Source organism: Microtus oregoni, unplaced genomic scaffold (genome assembly GCF_018167655.1).
Source record: "Microtus oregoni isolate MIOR12 unplaced genomic scaffold, Mior012 000096F_ref0000112, whole genome shotgun sequence".
NCBI lineage: Eukaryota > Metazoa > Chordata > Mammalia > Rodentia > Cricetidae > Microtus > Microtus oregoni.
In genome coordinates, this window is record NW_024544709.1 from 1,240,260 (window position 1) to 1,263,862 (window position 23,603).

General features: G+C 38.8%; 1 protein-coding gene across 1 annotated transcript in view; it reads right to left on the minus strand.

Moving 5' to 3' along the window:
• Window positions 1–5,038: 5,038 nt before the first annotated feature.
• The window catches only part of Zdhhc2 (zinc finger DHHC-type palmitoyltransferase 2), a 51,310-nt gene continuing 32,745 nt past the window's right edge, over window positions 5,039–23,603 (minus strand). Inside the window, exons 7-13 of the mRNA XM_041644484.1 lie at window positions 22,060–22,180; window positions 19,775–19,907; window positions 17,415–17,541; window positions 17,128–17,220; window positions 11,818–11,930; window positions 10,090–10,163; window positions 5,039–6,216 (exon numbers count right to left, since the gene is read on the minus strand). Of these exons, the coding sequence (XP_041500418.1) occupies window positions 10,123–10,163; window positions 11,818–11,930; window positions 17,128–17,220; window positions 17,415–17,541; window positions 19,775–19,907; window positions 22,060–22,180 (628 nt within the window). The 3' untranslated portion in view covers window positions 5,039–6,216; window positions 10,090–10,122. The remainder of the gene's footprint in view (window positions 6,217–10,089; window positions 10,164–11,817; window positions 11,931–17,127; window positions 17,221–17,414; window positions 17,542–19,774; window positions 19,908–22,059; window positions 22,181–23,603) is intronic.

The window sequence follows — 23,603 nt, forward strand, 5'->3', positions numbered from 1 at the left end:
TTGCCCTTTATAATACTGAAGTGAATTTCTGTGTAGCTCACATCTGTGATCCTTCTGCTGTGAGTGACTCTGAGTCAGGTAGGCACTGTCTTGGGGAGTTCAACTGCACCTCCTTGCAAAAGGATTTTCCCAACTGGGTCTTTTGATTTCATCCCATCTTGGAAGGGTGGGGAGGATCCAGCCACTCTTTACCACCTGCTGTACTGCATCCTTCCTTAATTGCACATTTTCTGGGAGAGGCTAGATAACATAGGCCTGGAAGATTAGGGGAGGCCCTCATCCCTGCTTCGTAAAGGCTGTCTAGTTAGAACTGCTGCATGGAGGAGAGGAGAGAGAGAGGGGAAAGTCTCTTCTCCCCTTCTGCTCCCCCGTCACTCCCTTCTCCCCTCCCCCCCATACCTATACACTGTAAGTAATGTTCACGTATGCTCTGTAAGGAAACTCAAAAACTCATTGTTCCTCAGCATGAACATAGGCAGAAATCATGCCTTCGTTTTTCCTTGGGACACTCAGAAGGAATTTTAGCAACACCTGGCAACTGGGAAATAGTGGGAGGATTGCGCATTTGATAAAAGCAGTAAACCCTGGCTTCCGTTCCTGTAACCTCCAGAAAGGATAGAAAGGGATCTTTCCATCTTTGGCTTTTCTAAGACTTAAAAACTAATAATATTTAGCACAATCTATTATTTTGAAAACTCAAGATGAAGCAGTGTTCTATTTGGTTTCTTTTTGATCTCAGAAAACTGGACTGCTAGTGTGCCTGCTTAGCAGCCTCTGTGGCAGAGTTTCCTGATTTGTATCAGTGTAGGTTTTTCTTTTCCTGGAAGTAACAACAGGACCGTTAAAATCTTACTGAATCTTAGCTTTGGATACATTTGACTGATCCATTTGTCTGGATTCAGCAGTCTTTACAGAAGGTTAAGCTAGTCTATAAGCCAGTCTGCTGTATACTTCTGTGTCCTGCAAACAGGTAATGGTTTTTAGTTTTAAACGGTTGGACAGCGGAACATGTCCTGACTTGAGAAGTATATGAAATTCTAATTCCAGTACCCATAATGAAGGGTTAGTTGTGGTTTATTTTATTAAATGTAAATGAATGTTTTAACTGAATGTGCACCGAGTCCTTCCATCGTACTGGGAGAGGTCAGAAGAGGGCATTGGATACCCGACACTGGGGATACATGGGGTTGTGAGACACTATGTGTGCCAGAAATAAAACCCAAATCTGGAAACGCAACCAGTGCTCTTAACTACTGAGCCATCGTCACTCTGGCCCATAAGTGAAGTTCAGCCACATTAATCATTCATGGATTGTTCAGGGCCTTGACAGTAGGGAGCTGAGTTGCTGCTTCAGAAGCTCCCTATGGTGTGCTGCATTGCACGTCTGTTTGGCAAACAGGATCACACTCAGGTAATAATTGAACAGCATTTGGAGTGCCACGTGTATCGCCATACTATACCATTGTATTCTAGTACCTGCCTGTTAAATCAAAATAGGAAATACGCACTTTACATATACTTTCAGGTGTATTTTTCTTTAAGCATAATCTTGCTATGTTCTCAAGGCAACTTCACTGTTGTCCTGGTGTACATTATTTGCTTGGGTTTTTTTTTTATTATTTGTGTTTTACCTGCATGTATGTATGTTCACTGCTTGTGGGCTTGATGCCCGTGGAAGCCAGAAAAGACTGTATCAGGGCCCCTGGGACTGGAGTTACTATAGATAAGTGTGAGACACCATGTAGGCTGGTAGTCAGACCCAGTTCCTCCAGAAGAGCAGCCACTACTCTTAACTGCTTATCTTCTTGAGTAGTGTCCATCCCTTCATGTGTGCTTGTTCAAGCAGTTTCTGGGTCCACTTAGGCCATATTTTCAAGACCCTGTGAGTGCTTCCTAAAGTGATCCTTATCAAGCAGGGTACTCCCAGGAAGCCTTTCTCATGAATTTACACTATGTAGCTGGAAGTGAGGGAGAGTGCTATCTTCATCAGCTTATCTGGTATGCATTTTCATTATGATGTTATGATACTAATTTGGCAACTGCAGTATGATGACATTTCCAGAATAAACTCTTGACAGTGTTTCCTCATAGGGGAAAACAATAGAAGAATTAAGAATTTTAAGAGGGAATATCTCATCACAGCATAGTTTCATGAAAATACCCTGCAATCAAAGAGTCTTTACAAGTGGTTAGTCCATTAGCCAAAGGAAGCCATTTACCATGATCAGTAATGTCATGTTCGAATGCTTCAAGTGAAGGTGTCCAGAGAAAGACCAGACCTTTGGATAACAGCTGCTTGAAACTGGAGAAGAGAAAGATAAGCAAAAAATGGTTTAATTGACCAAACTTGTAAGCTTTGTGAAACGTGGGGTGTTTAGAACATGAAGGTGTTCGGTTGATTATTCATCAATGGAGAGTATGCAGGAACTCTGCTGTTAAGGTAGTGGTGGCACACACTTGATTCAGTCTGATAGGCTGTGTGAGGTTTTGTAAAGACAGCAGCAGTCAGGATTTGTAGACACTGAATTGCCCCCTTTGGTCTGAGCGTTGGTAGAGGTAATAACTGTCTAGTGGCTGGCTGTTCTGCTTCTCTGATCTTTCATCTTTTACCCCTATATCTGACTCTGGATTTTCATTAGTAAGACCAATTCGAATTTATGCTATAGACTCCTATTCCAGACCTCCTGCTACACTGACATTTTTCTGAGAAGTGCTTCTTGATTGTTATCTGTATCCAGAGGAATGACATTGAAATAACCGAGTTCATCCTTTCAGTGATGCCCAGGGTTTACAAGCCAGGACACTACTATAAAATAATAACACATCCGCCACTGGAAAGAAAGGGCCCATGATTTGACCTACGATAAAAGTTTCCGGTGTCCTGAAACAAAGTAAGATCCTTTTGCTGAGAAGTTTTAAAGGAAATCTGGAGGTGAACACATTACTCCATTTTGAAATAAGAATTATCTAATGTTGGCATTCATTTGATCCTCTCCTGATGTTAGATGAACTTTTCCGAGGATAAGGTTAAAACCCTTCTAGTGGTATCTTTGGTTACCACTCACATACTTAAGGAATCAGCTAAAATATGTGGGGAAGGCAGATTGCTAAAATGTCAGATTGAGGCAACTGGTTCTCTGTTTAGGAAGAGTAAGATTCCACAAGAGGATCTTATATACAGAAACATAACTTGGGGATGGGGTGTGTGTGGTAGAATCGCTGTCCAGTCCCATCACTTTGTACAAGATGTTGACACATCAGTGTACAATCTGAGTGGGAAGAAGGAGAGGTGGCCCCAGGAAAACTGTCAGGGTTTACAATGTAAGTTGCCTTACTGATCTGTGTGTACGTTTATGTGCTTAAGAGACCTCACTGAGGCATCAAAACCACTGCTTTCATCAGTAAATATTTCTACATGGCTACAGAAAGCACCCATTGTATTTAGAAGTGGGAAAAATCACTAGTTCGTAACATAAAGGCACAACATTTTCTTCATATTTTCTTAAAACATAAATCACACGATAGGCTACTTTTATAAACTTGGTTAATATGTTCTTTGTACCTGATTTCCTTGGAGAGGGCAGTTTGTTGTTAAACATTTGCTGTATTTCTCAATAGATACCTATTATCTATTAGGGTTATAATGTGCTTGAGTTTTGTAGTCTTTTTTTCATTTGTCCCCAGAATTACCTAACTATTAACAAGTAGTTCTTCATCGTCTCATCTCCTCCAGAGAATCATGTTATAGCTAAATTGTTGACACGAATTCTGCCCATAGTAGCTTTGGGAGACTATTATAAAAAGCCTGTCTTGATTGGTATTGACAGTGCCGACATAATTTCATCTAGACAGCAAATGAAGACGAACTTCATTCCTTAGAGACTATCAGAGCAAAGCCCACGAACTTGGGAAGATGTTGTTGTATTCAGACGCAAGTGTTATCTTTGAACAAACCAGTCCTCCTTCTCTATATAGAGTTCAGGTAAACAAAACATTTGCTCAATATTTTTAAGAGAACAATTTCCTAAATCTTGGAAAGATTTCCTAAAACATGGGAAGAGCTCTCTAAGCAAGTAAAATGGAAATTATCAGTTTAGACGTGATCAGGCTCGTTGGCATATGTGTCTGTATCAATGTAATTTAAGCCATTACATCTTTGAAACAGAACTGCTTAAGATGTTGCGCAGAGTATATAGATGTGTTTATTCGAGCTTGCCCACTCAGGCAAGATGGCAGTGTACTTCCGATGAGGTATGCAGTCAATCAAACCATTCATCCCGTGAGTAAGAACAAAATGATCAACCAACTTCAGAGAATAAATAACTAGAAGGAAACAGAAGTAACCATTACAACATAATGAAAAAAATTTATTTTCCAAATTCTTTTCCAATTTGGCTCTAAGGTATACTGACTCAGGTATTTAAACAAGTACAGAAATGACCTAAAGAGAGGAGACATAACAGTATTCTAGCAGGGTAAAATGTAAACCCACACCCATCCCCACCAGCTTCCAGTTTGATAAAAGGAAATGCCTAACAGAATCCTGTCGTTGGGGAATGGAGAAAGAAGCACTGTGCTCTGAGGAAAACCTGCTGCATAGTTCTACTACGCCACATGCTGCTGCCCAAAAGACTGCTTACAGGAGCTCCAGGCTCCAATCTGGCACTTCAGGTAATGACAGATGACCAAAACATGCTTGAAGACAGTGGGGAAAAGAGTATCTTATCCTCTGAGACTTTCAAAGTGGATTGTCAGATTCGACTCTCTAGCTTGAACTACGTGAATACAGCCATCACGCTCCTTCATGGAATGGCACCCACGTGAACCACGGAATGGATGGACTGGGGTGACATCCGTTCTTCCTTAAACTCATTCAACATAAAACTCTAGGAGGAGGAATTGCAAGGATCTTTCATTTTACTATTATCTCCTTGGCTTTTGTTTATGGTGAATTCTGGCTTTTTTTTTAAAAAGCTAATCTACTTGAAATCCTCAAAATTAGTACCAAAGAAACCACACAGTTTACTATTCTAACGGCTAATTTATAAAACTTCCAAGGTTTTTATTTAATGAGACATTTTTTTTTCTGTGTAAATAGTGCATACAAGGCACAAAAGCATCTGAGTTTATTTACTGAGGCCAAACATTTTTGCATCATTAAACACATTTTAGTTTACCTTAAACTACATTTCCAAAAGAGCACACTGTTTAGTTTATGGTAAACTAAACTTCCAAAAGTATATGATTTTTAAATGATTTGCATAATTTAATCCTGATATTTTTTGAGGAAAAATATATCCCAATGATCATAGTTTTGATGAAAGGACGCAGAGATGATAGAGATGTATTAGACGAATAATCTGTTGATCCATTAAAAATGCTTAGAACTCAGTAGAGTCACCATAAAATAGGGCAAGCAGTTAAAAAAAAACAAGTTTTATAACATCCAGACCAATAGCAGTGTTACTAAGCAATCTTCACAATAATTAGCATAAATCCCCTCTGACTTCAAATTAAAAGACATGAAAATAAATTTCTGATATAAGTTCTTTGTCAAAACATTAATATTAGCTGTGACAAAAGGTTTTATCCAATCGCTTTGAAGAGTGAACCCAAGCTTCAGTGTTCATACCTATTTTCCAATGGGAGACAGAGTCTAGAATTAGAATTGAACCTTCCACAAAGGGATGGAGACCTTCAGCCATGGGCTTCTTGACCTTCATAATGAATTCATACTCACTGCAGTTCCCACGCCTGAAGCCAGATTCACATCAGGGGGAAAACTCAAAGAAGGAAGACTTCTCACCACTTCTGAATACAACTTAGCATTATACCATGACTTGAAAAATTTAAAATTGGAAGATGAATCTACATTTTCTGAAAGAGAGTACCAAATGACTAATGGGATTATACGTTAAATTATACAACCCTGAATGAAAACGGGCCCATTAACTTATTCTTAGTTTTCAGCAGAAAATAGTTCCTTTTTAGTTTCTTTTAAAGGAATTTTTGTTAGTTATAGCTGTTTATATATTGAACTGAACTGTGTTCTGCTGTATCAGCTTGGTAATGACTCCTCAAAATTCTTCATACCGCTGGGTGGGATCCCCATCACGGATGAAGAAAACTGCATATTTAGCCAAAGGGACATAGGGATAATTGGTCAACGGTGCCTTCCAGTGGGGAGCCTGTTCCATCCGTCCACAGCCTTGGAACCTTAAAAGCAAACAAAAACCATGAAACTATGTTAAACATACAAATTGAGCAACTCATTCACTATTTATCACACAGCCCCTATTCAACACCATTTCCTATACTGCAAGGCTTGGTAGATCTTGAATACAGATCTCCAGGTCTAACGTAACTCACGAGAGATAGTAAGAGCTTACTAAGTGGACCGTCAATGTAGATTCTGATTGGGTAGGTCTAGGATAACGAGCAAGGGTCTGCGTGACTATTTAGTCCCAGGAGATGCTCGTTTTTCTACTTTAAGTCCACAATTTGAGTGGCAGTGCCTGCTGTTATTCATCTGTTGTTCATCCCCCCTGAGGCCAGTTGGAGATGAGGAATGGCTAAAGTGTTACAGCAAATTTAAGAAAACTAAGATGCATGACATCACAGTGCTTTTATTTGTTTTATTGTACAGTAGGGAGGCTTGAGCACTAAAGGAGGCACTAAAGCTAATGTTTATAGAATCACAATGCATTTCAGGAAAAACATAACTATCACTAAGTTATGCTGAACTGAGAGAAGCTGTAAAAAGATCACAGGTTAGGCTTGGGACTTAATGCAATGGTATGGTATGGTGGTATGGTATGGTATGGTATGGTATGGTGGTATGGTATGGTGGTATGGCATGGTATGGTATGGTATGGTATGGTATGGTATGGTATGGTATGGTATGGTGGTATGGTATGGTGGTATGGTATGGTGGTATGGTATGATGGTATGGTGGTATGGTATGGTGTGGTGTGGTGTGGTGTGGTATGGTATGGTATGGTGGTATGGTATGGTGGTATGGTATGGTGTGGTGTGGTGTGGTGTGGTATGGTGGTATGGCATGGTATGGTATGGTATGGTATGGTATGGTATGGTATGGTATGGTAGGATAGGGTATGGTGGTATGGCATGGTATGGTGTGGTATGGTATGGTGGTATGGTATGGTGGTATGGTATGGTGGGGTAGGATAGGGTATGGTGGTATGGCATGGTATGGTGTGGTATGGTATGGTATGGTATGGTATGGTATGGTATGGTATGGTGGTATGGTATGGTAGGGTAGGATAGGGTATGGTGGTATGGTATGGTATGGTATGGTATGGTATGGTGGTATGGTATGGTGTGGTGTGGTGTGGTGTGGTGTGGTGTGGTGTGGTGTGGTATGGTGGTATGGTATGGTGTGGTGTGGTGTGGTGTGGTGTGGTGTGGTACGGTGTGGTGTGGTATGGTATGGTATGGTATGGTATGGTGTGGTGTGGTATGGTGTGGTGTGGTGTGGTGTTGTGTGGTGTGGTATGGTATGGTGTGGTGTGGTATGGTATGGTATGGTATGGTGTGGTGTGGTGTAGTATGGTATGGTATGGTATGGTATGGTATGGTATGGTATGGTGTGGTGTGGTGTAGTATGGTATGGTATGGTATGGTGGTATGGTATGGTGGTATGGTATGGTGTGGTGTGGTGTGGTGTGGTGTGGTGTGGTGTGGTGTGGTATGGTGGTATGGTATGGTATGGGACTTATTTAGAATGCACAAGCCCTGGGTTCTATCTTCAGCATCTCACCCACAAAGCTACAGAACATTTACTAATGTAGTTCAGAAAGACAAGAACAGAAAATACCATTTGGTAATCTGAATTATATTCAGCAACATTAGACATGGTCCCATAATACTTTGTTAATTTTATGTGCAGTACTGTTTGCCTGCATGTGTGTGTCTATGTGAGGGTGTCAGATCCCTGGAGCTGGGGTTACAGACAATTGGAAGCTGCCATGTGGAAGCTGGGGATTGAAGCCAGGTCCTCTGGAAGAACAGTCAGTGCTCTAAACTGCTGAGCCATCTCTCTAGGACCTCTAGACAGAGTTTCATAAAAGTGCATATTAAGTGGTTTGCAAACGTGAGACACAAATGCAAGAAAAAATTATTTTTTTAAAGTATGCTATTCAGCATGGTGATGAATGCCTTTAATCCCACCACAGGGGAGGCAGTGGCGGGCAGATCTCTGTAAGTTTCAGGCCAATCCTAGTCTATACAATGAGTTCCAAGCCAGCCAGATGGGACCTGGCTCAAAAAAGTATAGTCTCTTCTACTATATTAGAAGAAATTTAATTTAAAATTATTTTTTTCTGGTGATAGTTATGTCACTTAAATGAGAAGTATTCAGGAAAATCACTTGGTATTTTTTATTAGGTATAGTTTATTTAGTGCCATTTGGTTATGAATACAAATTACTTATGTCCAAATGTAATAAAATCAAGCTTCTGTGGGTTAAAGTCCCATATTTTTCAATCACTATTCTCTCATGTATTCATTGAGAGCCTGTGATTGCTGTCTCTGTAAAAGGTGCCAGGGTTAGTTATCACCAAATTCAAAGCTGGTCAGTATCAGAATGTTAGAATGCCAAGGAGAGCTAGACACAGCATTGCCATATAAACAAGTGAACTATTAATACTAATAATAACCTCATTGATAATGATAATGATAACCAATGATTTGAAATACTGAAAACAAATCCTGTGCATTTTATGTCTTAACACAACTTCTATAAAATATTTTATTTGCAGTATTAACTCGTGGTTCATAGTTTTGCACTCATAGGTTGTTTCTCAGGATCTTTTCCAGAAATTATCTACTTGGTATTTAACCAAATTCAGAATATTCCATTTTTACCTTCTTAGCCCTAACTGCGGTCACTCTGACCTACTGTACCGTCATGTATTCAGAGGTGACACATGGCTTCCCAATGTCCAACACTACTCAATTAGCAATTTATAATATAATTTGTATTTTATCCTTCTTCCCTCCACCTCTCCATTTCTCCCTCCCTCATGAATTTGGGGATTGAATGGACATGCCTCTGTACCCTACTGTGTTTTGTTCTTAATTACATTGTTATTCGTCAAAACCAAACAAAGCAAATTTAAAAATTCAATATGCATGATAATATAAATGATTTTATTTGAGACAGCAGTTCTTTGTCTCCCTTACAGTTGGAGATTTTAGATTGCAGTTTTTAAAATAGAAAGTGGTACCAATGACTGCAGACTCGTAATTGAGAATGAGAGACCTCAAGGTGTCTCTTTACTTGATTTTCAGACAGGCTCTTTCCATGTAGCCTTGGTTGGCCTGGAATTCCTTACATAGACTAAGCTGGCCTTGCCCTTGCAGTAGCGCTTCTGTTTTTGTTTTCTGAGCACTGGGATTATAGCTCTGAATACCATCTGTGGTATATATTGTATTTATTCTAATATTGCATGTATAGTTGGCTTGTTTATCAGAGGCACTCTTTCTTATACCTTTGTGCTAACTACAGGCTTATAAATGGCATAGTTTTTAAGTAGACTAATTTGGAAACACAGGTTGTATGTGTTAATTATAATGTAAAGAAAAAAATGATCGGGAATAGCTACTAAAGATGACCTATAATAAGGTCCTACTGTGAGTGACCCAAATGGCAATGCAGAGGTTGTGCTGGTAAGATTTAATCATCTAATACATAGACCAAGTAAGAGTCTGCTAATAGATGGATGATCAAAGATACAGTGACAATAATTTTAAATGAGAGGAAAATTTTATTCTATGATCATGAAAAATAATGTTCATCTTAGGATCCATCCCCATGACTTAATGTATGACTATAATAGTAACTTTTCCATTAAGTTATTTCTACAGCTTGTCAAGTCAACCTGTATGCTGGCTAGCACTGAACCTAGGTCCATTTCCACGTCCATCATGATTTGTGGAATTCTACAGGTCAAGTAAGATTTCTTCTGGGTCATTCAAAATATATATTGTTCATGGAAACTATGAACTGTTTGGAACTGGAAACCTGTTAAAAATATAAAATGTAACAATAAAGGCGAATCATCTTACTTCATAAAAGTGATTTCATGTTCGGTTGTAGAGTTAAGTTTCATTCTCCATAGTTAGTGCAGGGTTGCTCATACCTTAAAGAACATAAATGAAGACTTTTGACTGATTTGAACAAACGGCAAAAATACATCTATTTACCTATAAGCCACCCTCTAAAATACTAACAGAAGAGTCTCATATATTGTGTTGATATTTGGTTTACAGAAACACATAGACATTCACTCACCACATGACACTGGTTAAATCACTCCAGTATCAAACACACACACACACACACACACACACACACACACACAGAGAGAGAGAGAGAGAGAGAGAGAGAGAGAGAGCACAGGGGCAGTGGAGGGAGACAGGACTTCGGAGGAAGCAGGGGGTCACAGTAAGGAAAGATGTCCAGTAGCAGGCACCGCATATACCTTGTTTCCTGACTCCCTCCCTCTCCTCCAAGGAAAGAAGCCTTGAAGTCCTTTTGCCATCCCATCCTTCTCATGTTTAAACCTTAGCTTCTTAATTTAGCAACCAAAGAAACATAAAAATCAATTTAACAGCCAAATAATTAATTGCATATTAAAAAGCAAGAAATCAGCAGTGTTATAGTGTGAACTGTAATATGAAATATAAATCCTCCTGGAAGAAAGATTAGTGAGCCTGCCTGACAATTGCCCCTCCATCACTGCTTTGTTTCTATGGAAACTAGTGTTCAGAAGCCAAATCAGTACCATCAACTATTGTCTAGGTAATGCCTCATCCTTACCACAGTCTGAGAAATGAAATACTCTGTCTAGAAGAGAGAGAGATCAAATTATAATACTTAAATCATGAGGCAAATGTATTTTTGAAAAAAACCACTAAGATTTACTAAAGAAACCTTGCATTTTAAAAGAATATGGGTGATTAGATGTTAAATAATAAATAGAACTTTTACTCAAGGATTATGTAGTTTTGTTCAGACTATCACTAAATACCAAAGAGATTCTAAATAAATCACTCAATACTTTAAAGTACAATGAACCAGCATGTGAATCATGAAAATGAAAGGGGTGTAAGATAAAAATAAGTAAAGGTTTACATGAGGTTGACTAAAATTGATCTGGAGATCTTCTGTACTCATTTGTTGGGACACCAAACATGTGTGCAGACATGTACACACACACACCACTGCATTACGACCACACTATTGCATTTAACCCTTATGAGCACCAATACTATGAATATAAAGAAACAAAATCTAAATGGCATTAGGAGACCTAAAAATCACATGAAAGTGAGATTTGTAATCGGGTTTGAGTTCAAAACAGGTTGCTTATTCTTTGAAATAAAAATAAAGCCAACAGCAATGAGAGAAATTGGGAGATGTGAAAAAACCGAGAGCAGCTGAAGTTACAGTAATTATGTACTCACTTTAATACTCTGAAACTGGATGGAATCTTTAAAGTAAAAGACAAAATTGTGGAATTTAAGATCCTTTCCTGGAGATATTGTTCAAGTTTCTGAATTGGCTATATTATCTCATTTTCTATGCTTTATACTGTGAGTCATTGCCATCTTTACAACGTTCCGCAATAAAGATTTGGTGGCGAACAGGCAGAAATTCTTTGACAATAACCCGACGTGTATGGTGGGGGTCTGACTCAAAAATAAAATATAAATCTCCGTGCAATGGACTTTCTCTCCTCTTCTACCTCTTGAGAACAGAGGCTATCGAAACCAAAGCAAATGCATCCTCACCGGCTTTGCCTTTTCCAGGGTTCGAGCTGCTCTCCGTCCAGGTCTGAGACTCCGTCAGGAGGTGGCTCTGGGATTCTCTCAATGGCTTTGCAGGAAACTGATGGTTTTCAGGACTGACAAGAAGTAATCACAATCACAAATTAACTCTTAACAACATTGTTGCATAGTTCCCAAAATGAAATGCAGGCCTCTTGCAATGCAGGCTGTTTGCAGGAGGGATGCGAGACAGACTGAGTAAATCTGGTTCTCCGTGAGAGAATCATTCTTTTTAGCCTTCTTGCATCCCTGATTACGCAGTCCCCAACTCTGGGAAATTTCCACTTTGAATACAGAAAATGTTCTCAGAGTCAAACTTTAGCATGTAAAAGAATTTTGTTAGTATGTAATAGCAGTTATTGGGTGACCATTTATTGTTTTATTTATGCCAAGTAATACCAGTTTCTCATTTATGACAAACAATTTCTTTGGTTTTTCAAGAAAGGGTTTCTCTGTGTAGCTCTGGCTGCCATGTCAAGACCAGGGTGGCCTCGAACTCACAGATCCATCTTCCTCTGACTCCCGAGTGCTGGGATTAAAGGCATGCGTCCCACCCGGCTGAAATTTGCTTGTAAAGTAAGATTGAAGGCCATGGATATGACTTAGTGGGTATAGCACTTGCCTTTCAAACATGAGGACCAGAGTTCAGACCCATGTAAATGCTGGGGGAATGTGGCAGCTGAGGAAGGGGTTCCTTGGAGCAAACAAGCTAGCTAGGCTAGCCAAAATGGTGAGCTGTGGAATCAACTGAGATTCTTGTACTGATGAATAAGATGGCAAGGGATCAAGGAAGACTCCAGATGTCACTAGAGCCTCCACACGCTTGTGCACATACTCCTGCATACATACCCATGAATACACACACACACACACACATATGTGTATCCACATACAGGTGGACAAGCAATATACATATGCAAGGCCACTACACAGACCTACACATAACACTAAGTACCAAGTTAAGGAAATATGTATTGACTTTATTAAGTGATGTGTGTGTGTGTGTGTGTGTGTGTGTGTGTGTGTGTGTGTGTAGGAAATATAAAGAACACGGTAAGAAGAAAAGTCAAAGAAAAAAATTGGCTTTGGGTTTGGCAAGTGACTTAAGTCGGCTTGAACAAGGAACTACTGTCCTTTTGTCCGATGAGCAAAACTGAGTCATATCTTGCAGGAACTTTTCAAACATCTGATATTATCAGGTCTCAGAAACCTGGTATACAATTTGGGAAGTAAAAGAAGCTTGAAAGAAGCACTTGGTTTAAAATTAGTTAGACCTGCTACAGACTAACATATCTGATGGCACATAAACTACTACTTAACTTGGGGACGTGTGTTAGCACAGAGACTCCCCCAAATAATTGTAACATTGTTTCTCAAAAGAACCTCTTAAAATCTTTCCAAGAACAATTTCCCACCTTTCAGCCAGTTATAACAATTATATTTTAAGGCTACAAGAATAAAATTTTGCAACATGATAACTGCCTCACAACTAAAATTCCCGAGTATTTTAATTCCCTTCTTGTGGCTTTAACACAAATAAATTAACAAATTAAATTTATTAAAAAGAAGCAAACTTTTAAGAAAGCATGGCCATTCAGGTTATATAATAATATAACAAATATATATCACATATATAACTATATATAAAACATATACAGCTATATATAAAAAACAATATATACACACCCGTATATATGGCTTACATTATATACACAGTATATACAATGTATACAGTATATATAGCAAGTAATATGCCTTATATAATATTATAACAATAATAAATATTGTTACAAGAGTAGATCTTTGTCATTTGTTATAATCATAATAGCAGTAATGAAATATCAACCAGCAGTTAATTAGTATGCGATGTCTTCTTGTACTGGCTGGTTTTGTCCATCAACTTAGCACAAGTTAGAGTCATCAAGAGAAAGGAACCTCAGTTGAGGAAATACCTCCTAGAGATCCAGCTGTAAGTCATTTTTTCATTTAGTAATCAATGGGAGAGGGCCCAGCCCATTAGGTGGCGCCATCCCTAGGCTGCTGGTCCTGGGTTCTATAAGAGGGTGGGGTGAAGCTAGGGAAAACATGCAAGTAAGTGAACAGCTCCTTCAAGGCCTCTGCATTAGCTCCTGCCTCCAGGATCCTGCCCTGTTTAAGTTCCTGTCCTGATTTTTTTTTCAGTAATTAATGGAAATATGGAAGTTTAAACCAAATAAACACTTTCCTCCTCAACTTGCTCTTTGGTCATGGTGTTACCACGTAGTAATAGAAAACCATAACTAAGATAATTATCCATCTCTTATATCAAAGAATGAAGACTTCATACTCATGGAAACTTTATCATTAAATATGGAAAAATATACACATAATCAGGTGATAATAAACTCAGTGACTTTCTGCGCTTCCCTTTGCAATGAAATTGTGTTGTCCAAATGTTACTAAACATGGCCTCTCATGTACAGTGATGGGTAACAGACACCTATAATTCTAGCAACGGAGAAATGAACCCAAGAGGATCAGGAGTTTAAGGTCATCATCAGTTATATAGTAACATAATACCCTAATTGACGCCCTTACCACACCCCCAGGCAGTGGTTCTCAAGACAGTAGCTCTTGAGCAGAGGGGAGCTGGCAAGTCCCAAAGCACTAAATACAACGCGTGCTTGGTAGAGTGTCAAAAGAGAAAAAGCTACAGTGTGTCTGGGGATTGGTATTGATGAGAAAGTAAGGAGGAATGACATCAAAGAGGTTTCAAGGGCAGTCTAGTAGGCCAGGCAAGCATTGGAGAACTACAGCAAGACACAATCCGGAGGGAGAAAGGCAGCCTGGGAAGACCAGATAGAAACCTGCTGAAATCATTTATGGGCCAATCAATACTGTGCTAGCTTAGGAAACAGCCATGAAGGTGGTAAGTAAGGATGCGTGTGTGTGTGTGTGTGTGTGTGTGTGTGTGTGTGTGTGTGTGTGCGCGCGCACACACACGCATATAATTGCAAGTGGTAAGAAAGCCTTATGGAAATACATCGGAAAATTTTAAATATATATTATTTCTGCAGTGAAAAGAATCAAACCTAGGACCTTGTACATACACAATAGACCTAAGTGCTACCACTGAACTATATCTCTGGCCTTTGATTTTGAAGCAGCCTCTTTGATTTTGGGGTCAGTCTAGTCCTGAACTTTCTTTATAGCCCAAGCTGATCTTAAACTCAAGATTCCCCCTTAGTTGCTCAAATTGAACCTCAACATTTAAATGAAAGATAAGAAATGGATGTTGAGGACACATAACTTCAAATTCACTTAGCTGAGCAAATATTTCAAAAGTGAGATTTCCCCTCCCAACCTTAGAGTAGCTAGAAGATAGAGAAAAATGCTGCTTCTAAAACCTCCTGATTCTTAAAGTACAAAAACCACTTAACAGGGGTCAATAATATCAAAGTAATCTGCTATTAAATTTTGCAAAACTTTAAAAACATATTCTCAATAATTTATTAGAACTCAGTTATTTTACATTGACATATAGGAAAATCTATTAACGTTTAACCCTATATAATTTTCAAGCCAAAACCGCTTAAAATTTGACCCAGGAAATGACTGCTGTCTCACTGAGAAGTAGCAGAGAAACCTTCTCCTTAATGGGTAAAGTTTGGCCTGCACACAGCTCACACCAAAGACGGAGAGACAAATACGTCTTAAAAACTTAATGTGATTTTGGAATGTTTGCCAGGGTTACAGCCTTGAAAATAATTCTGGGAACACTCCAGAATTCATAGAAAAAAGCACCGTAATCAAGAAATATTTACAGATTAAGTGGCCATTTGCATCTGAAGTTATAGCAATGGAAAAAACCTCTAAAATTTTTTAAATAATATCATGCTTATACTTTTGTTACCAACTTTCATCTAAAATTAGAGTATGTTGCTACTTAAATAAATATATAAAAAGTAATTCTTCATCTGGGAAATGTATATAGGGAGTTGGAGAGATGGCTCAGAACTCAAAAACACTTTCTGCTTTTGCAGTGGACCTGAGTTCAGTTCCCAGCATGCACAAGATGGCTCACAACTGTCTGTGACTCCAATTCCAGGGGATCTGACTTCCTTTTGGGACTCGGAGGTACCAGGCAACATGTGGTGCACACACACACACATGCTGACAGAACACCATGCACACAAATGAAAGAAATAAATATCTTAAAATTTTCACAGTAAGGCATATGCATCCTTCTCCCCCCCCCAAAAAAAAGAGGATATAGCCTTGTTTCTTAAAAAAAATAAGAAAATTCTCATATAGCAACTTTAATGGTTTTGTACTTTTCCCTTTATCCAGTTAGTAGAAAGCCAGAATTAAACTTCTGTCTTAATGTTCCAATCCTCAGATCTTCGAAAGACTAGAATTCAAACGAATTTAAAGCTGCAGCAAAGGTCTACATACAGTGAATTTTCAAGCCCCTTGCACAGGCACACTGACTGGGGCAAGACTTAGAGACCTTACAGAGCCAGAAGGATACACAATGTACACAGTTGTATCCTTCCTGTATCAAATGGATGCCCGGAGGTCCTTTTGATCTCCAAAGGCCCAATAGAAGAAATTTTCTTTAACCTTTATAAACATTACAGTGGAGGAGAGATATCAAGGTTGGACACAAAAAATCCTACCTTGACATCTAGCTGGAGCAGATGGGTAACTATTTTTGACTTACGGTATTTTTTAAATCCTACCTTTCAAAAATCATAATATGTTTTGGGTTGGCGAGATAGCTCAGCCATTAAACGCTATGCTCACAGACAAAAATGGTAATATATTTCATTCAACTAGTGAATTAATACTTACTTTCATTTTAAAAGAGCCTTATTTATTTTGTATTTTATGTACATGAGTATTATGTCTGCGTGTATATCTGCACACAAACAGAGGGCATTGGATCCCATGAGATGACAGTTATAGATGACATGGATCCCATGGGATGACAGTTATAGATGACATGAGTCTTTATGTGGGTGCTGGGAATTGACAGGACCTCTAGAACAGCAGTCAGTGCTCTTAATTGTCGAGCTCTCTCTCTAGCCCCCGTTTCCTTACTCCAGCCCTTATAAACAGAATTGTATGAATGCAATTGAAACTATGTATCCTCTCTACTTTGCCACTGTCTCCCTCCATCCCAGCAGGTGGAGGCCATTGTCTCTGACATCTTCTCCTCCAAGGAACTCATAACCAAAAATACAACAGAAAACATCATTTGCAAATGAAACAGAAAAAAAAATGTAGCATTACTTTTTCGCTGTCGAATTCAGTCCTGCGGGAGTGGACGGTTGTTCGGGATCCTGGTTAACAAGGCAAGTTGGAAAAGAACAGCCATCACCTTGACTGTAATTAAAAAACAGTGAGAAGACAGTAAGAAGACGTGGGTCAGTGAGCTAATTTAGGCTTTCCACTCGCAACCATGAATTGCTGATTGGTACTCTAGAAAGCCCTGTGCAGAAAAGCAACAGGTTTAACTCAAGGTCATCATTGTTTGCTAACTTTCATTAGTTCACCTAGAAAGCTTTCAGAAAAAGTACCTTGAAAATATCGGTAGCAGCCAGTACTTCTTCTCATCGCCAAAGACTTGCCGCATGTTTTTACTGAAACCCAAACTGAATCCATTCTTATCTGTTCCATGTCTAAATACTGGATTTCTGAATGCCTCTAAAAGAAACAGAGAAGCAGTGCCATGAGAACAAAATGTATATACTAGTGAGCCCTAACCCTGGAATGGGTGAAGTGACGGTGGCCTCCCAAGAGTCCTCATGGACCTAGACATAGCTCAACCAGGTTGTCTATTTGGTTTTAAAATATTAAGAAATGAGTAGGTCTCTTTTAATTTTTCACGATTATAAGAACACTTGTGAACTAGAGAAAATTAGAAAATTCAAATGAGCCAAGAAATTAAAATCGACACCTCCCAAATCTTTGCTTTACCTATCATTAGTGTGTGTATAGGTGGGCATGGTGGGAACACATGAGCCATGGTGTGCATGCGGTGATCAGAGGACAACTTTATAGAGAGGGTGGTCCCCCCTCCCCACTGACATACCCCACCATCAGCCCACCTTCTAGATCTTCTGGCCAAAAAAAAAAAGACATCATTAAAATTTTTATCTCAGCCAGACAGTAGTGGCACATGCCTTTAATCCCAGCCCTTGGAAGGCAGAGGCAGGTGGATCTTTGTGAGTTCAAGACCAGCCTGGTCTACAAGAGCTAGTTCCAGGACAGGCTCCAAAGTTACAGAGAAACCTTGTCTCGAAAAATCAAAAAACAAAACAAAACAAAAACTCATCATAATTTTTCCAGTTGACCCAAAAATGTACTTTATAGCCAGCTTGTCCAAACACAACTCTAATCCCCAAACAGTCATATCCAGTTATGCCCCTTTTGTGTATCAAAGCTGTGGTCCAAAAAGACATTAGAGTTGTCCACAGTCACACAGCAAGGGAATATAGATGTAGTGAGGTCATCAGTGTTCTCTTTACGACACCACAGTTTCCTCTAAGGGAACTCTGCAAAGCAAATTCTAAAATCTCCATTTCAGGATAGAAACACATTTTTTAGAAGCATAAAGATTCTATCCATCATTTTGGAGACAAAAATCTAACTGGCAGGGTCAGATACTAAGGGAAACAACAAACATAAACCTTTCCTTATTAGCTAAGGGCTTCCCTACGTAGCCTTGCTATTTCTCAATTGGGTTGGTGCTTCGTTTCTGGTCATTTCCCATCATACCTAGGTCACCCATTGTGCCAACGGGCAGCATTTCACAGTCCTCTCAAAACCCTTCACTTCTGGGAAGTCAGTCATAATGCTACTGTCACCTCTAATTTTGGTAATAACTCTTTTACTATTTCTTCTCATATAAGCCTCGTTAAATTTGTTATATTAAAAATAAGTTATCTGTTTTATTTATTCTCCTTTAATTTCCTTTCTGTGAGCTCCCACACTCATTAGATCCTTCCTTCTGCTTGCTTTGGGCTCTCTCTGGCTCATCACACTGCACAGTTATTGGCTAAAACCCTTATTCATTTTTAATATGAACATCTGCAGTTGCATCTTTCCCTCTGAGCGTGGCTATGTCCCTTGGGTCTTTGCTTCTCTTCCTGGCGCTGTGATAAATATTTTGATGAAAGCAACTTAAGGGAAAAAGAGCTTGTTTGGCTCACAGCCCCTGGCTACTGACCCTCAAGGCAGGAAGTCGCACTGGCAGGAGAGAACAATGAATGCATGCTGTTTCTCAGTCCCTTTCTCCATTGATACAGTTCAGGAGCCCAGCCAGGGAATGGTGTCACCCACAGTAGGTGGGTCTTCCCACCTCAGTGAAGGTAACCAAGATCATCTCCCCCACCCTCATAGGCGTGTTCAGAGGTCCATCTCCCTGGCAATTCTAGATCTTGTTTAACAATGAACACTACTCATCACTTCTTGTCTGTAGAGCTTTTGAACAGACTCTGTTCCATGTCTACAATGTTCTGGATCTTTCTACGGTTAACTTTTCAGATTGTGTATTTCTTAGTGTTGTGAGACGGTCCCTGACAGCTCATTCAAAATGGCTTCCCTTCCACCATCTCCAGCCATTACTTCATAACCTGTTTGCATCCTTCAAAATCCTTCTGATTTTATAGTTATTATTATGTTTAATTTTTGCCTTCGTGCTTTCCTTTGCTTTCCACTTGGTATAAATAATGTTTTCAAACAATGCATAATAGTCAATTAATACATGCAAAGAATGGACTGGTGTCTATATGACATTACAAAACACGTGGGAAATAAGAAAGATTTTATTTGACTATTTCAAGACAGATTGATGACATTTATTCATATGACAACTTTTAGTGAATGATGGCATGTATATTTAACGTTCTCTTTGCTATAGTGATCAGATACTCACCTAACGTAGATTTATTTTTGCTGACTAGCCAACAATGATAACCAAACAGAGAAGACAAGCTGACAGAAAACATAGCTGCAGCAAAGAATAAAAACATAATATGGAACTTGGCTTGAGTATCAGGCAGACCATTCTACAAGGAAAGGCAGAAAACAAAACGTTTGTCAAAGGAATGAATGAATATTCCTCTACATTTATGAATCAGTTAGTATGGTTGTTTTTTTAAAATAATTTAGAAACAGAAAATGACAACACACAGTTTCATACTAAAATTTAAGGAGAAAAGTAAATATCATATTCAAATGTAAATATCAAAAGTAAATATCGATTCATATTAAATTAAATGCTTTCTAGAGTATGAATATATATTTAGAAAAGGTTAAAGTTGGAATGTTTGTTTTGCCTCACATAAGAAAATCAAATTCTAGAAACAAACAACAAACAAACATGACAGCAGAAACTATACCAGTAGGAAACAAGATAAAAAGAGACTATAAAATGGAGTTTTAAATTTACTGCCTGAACGTGTTATTAGCATACCTCATATTCACAAACGTTTAAATGATTTTGATTATAATGCCAGAAAAATGAGGGCTAGTCGGCACATTTAGTTCCTAATCTCTTTGATACTTTAGATTGCCATAAACAGCAGCATCAACCTAATGCCTGAAAATAATGCTTCAGGCTCTGTTCATAGCATTATAGAAATGATAACATTTGGGACAGGCTCCAAAGCTACAGAGAAACCCTGTCTCGAAAAACCAAAAAAAAATAATAATAATAATAATAATAATAATAACATTTGTAACACCTGTCTGAAACAAAGATTTCAATCACAGGCTGAAAGCAGCCAACACGGGCAAAACCTGTTTGCCCCTCACATCCAAGAGAGATGGGCAGGTTGAGAGTGAAGGCCTAGGGGCCTGGCATTCAGAGAGGCACTGGAGATACCAGGGGCTCCCATTCTGACATGAATACAGTGTTTCACTTCCCTGCCTACTCGCCCTTGATGGAAGAGACAAGACCTTAACTGGCAGCTTTTGACAGTAAAAGCCTGAACAACAGGAACTCTGGTCTTTCCTGTTTAGATGTATTTGAGGTTTGGAATGATAACCACCCATGGGGATGGAGGGCATTGAGATTACAGTCTGGAAGACATTCAGTGGGGATCAGTTGTTAACTGGAAATGGAGGTATCTTTGAATGCGACGAACCCACACGTGTCTTTCTGCTTCTTAATGAGACTGGCACACAGCGAGCATTCAGGAGCTCTTCAGTATTACATTTGGTTTCAATTTCATACAAATTACCTAGCAATTCAGATATTCTTGCCATAATGAAAGATAATTTAATAAAAATCAAATAAAATTCTATGAGAATGAAATCCTGGCAAGGAGTAAAATCCTTTTTTACTATTATTTCGTGTTTGCCAGGAATATTTCTGATAGTGTGTACACGCCATAGTTTTGTTTTATCTTGCTTTAGAACATAATGTATATATATAAAGAACTACCTAAAGATTATTAATGGAATGCACAATAAAAATACAGAACATTGCCCACATAACAATTTTAAAGACACTCAACATCCAAGGAGGAAACACTTTAATTTTTAAATACTGAGAAAAAAATCTGCTTATGTAGCCAGTTCTCATTATCGCTGTAGTTATGGTTCACGAGATCGCCTTGAACAATGGATCCATGAGAACTGGATCTAGAGGAAGCATGGGGTTGGTTTTCTCTTCTCATAAAGCCTTTGGCATCTACTGACTAATTCACAACCTTATTAGATGTGGGGTTTTGCCCGAATGCCCCTTATTTGTTCTATAATTAATGCCTGGATGAAGCATGTATTTTTTTCCACAAGACACACCAGTCTCATTGAGAAATAGTAGGTTTCATCAGCATGTTTAAAGATCATTTTATACTGCAAAATCAACAAAAAGTAAAACAAAACAAAGCAAACAAAGAAGAAATGGACAACAAAGCACGGAGGCAAACAGATCATGGGAGACCAGAACTTGTTTACCGGACCCTGAGATGGAAAGGGCATAGCACTGCCTTGTTTATATAATAGGAATATCCAAGTGCACTGTGCAGATCTGTATGTGTCTAGAGACTACTGAGAAAGCTCCGAGCACATTGGCTGGGAAGCTGATGGGTGCACAAACACAGAAAGCAAATCACGAGGACTGACGGTTCACAGACGAACCCTAGGAAGTCAGGGTCTGAAATAACTCACTGTGGAACATTTATGTATAGGAAAGGCACTAAAGTCATGACTTACTGTCCAAAACCTGATAAAATACTGTAAATCTGTAGCAGCAATGAAAAGGCAGTACAGCAGAGAATACGCCAGGAAAAGGAGGAAGAATTTGTAATTTGAAAATCCAACGCAATTGTTCACCCTGCCAATAAAGCAAAAGTCTGAGTGAGTGACAGATCCAGTCTAGGGATAAATATACTTAAGCATAGCATAGTTTTTGGTTTATGTTCAATTAAAGTTAATTAGCATTTGATATATAAGGAGCTTTACACTTCCTAATACATTTAAAAGGAATTTTTGTGCTTAAATAATAAACATATGATATTTAATATTGATTTAATAAATTACAATTAATTTCACTCTGCCTCATATACAATGAATTACATAAAGAACACCCACCTAAAGACAGAGACCTTGTGACAGACCCAACAAAGTCAAGGAAATTTGGAGAACTCACTAAGGTATCTCTTGATTCCATTTCCAACTGGGATTAAATAAGTTAGTCTTTTAGGTTTTCCCAAATTGGATCAGGTCTCTTTGACCCTCCTCACTGCATACCATCATGGAGGCAAATAAATTATCAAATAATATATTAAATGGAATAATTAAGAAAAGGAATGGGAGCTAGATAAAGTTTAGCACTCACTTGATAATTATAATTATATAATTATATGATTCTGGGGGTGTGAAGTAGCCTATTAGAATTTCATCTTCTTTACTGGAATATATGTGCTTAATAATTTCTGAAATCCAGCCCCACACTCTACGATTCCAAATATGAAATTCATGAATCCTAAGTTCCTTTTCTAATATCATTATAGGATGGGTGGGGGGGGGAGAGTGGACTCACAACTACCAATACAGACAACACAAAATGGAGTACATATTATTTTGTAGTCACTTTCTCAGTTTTCCTATCTTCCATAAAACAGGGCGTGACTCCGTGATCCTCCGTGGCTAAAGCGGCAGCTACAGGTATTGGAGTTAACTGGCAGTTAGGTGGGATGGCAAGCCTACTGCTTCCTCTTGGTCTTGCTCTTGTCTCCCTTGAGCCCTTCTTTGTCTCCTTCCCTGACCCCCTCCCCCACTGACCTTGGTAAAGAAACAGAACTCTTTACTATTTTTTCTTTTTTTTTAAAAAAAGCTATACTGTCATGAACTATGATTCTGTACCTCAAAGAGCATAATGTAAAGGAAACAACAGATTTAGTAATTTTGAACTTAAAGGTCTTGTTCATGAAAAGCAATTCGTAAATAAGTGAAATCGCATATTACTTGTTAACAGTTATGTCTGCAGCTTCAGGGGGCCCTGTGAGGATGCGAACAGATCTCTGAGATTGTTTTTTATGGCACCGGAATGGAATAATGGCGAGAAAGAATATTGGAAACAGTCTGTACGGGTTTCCTCTAATGTGATCTCTCATCAAAGAATGCAGGATATTGCCTTTGCTTGCTTGTGCTGTTTTCAAGAGGCAGAGTGGATAACTCAGGGTGGGTAGGCTGGGAGACCCTGGGCAGGGTGAGTAAACAAGCTAGAAAACATCATTTTGAGTGAGGTAACCTAG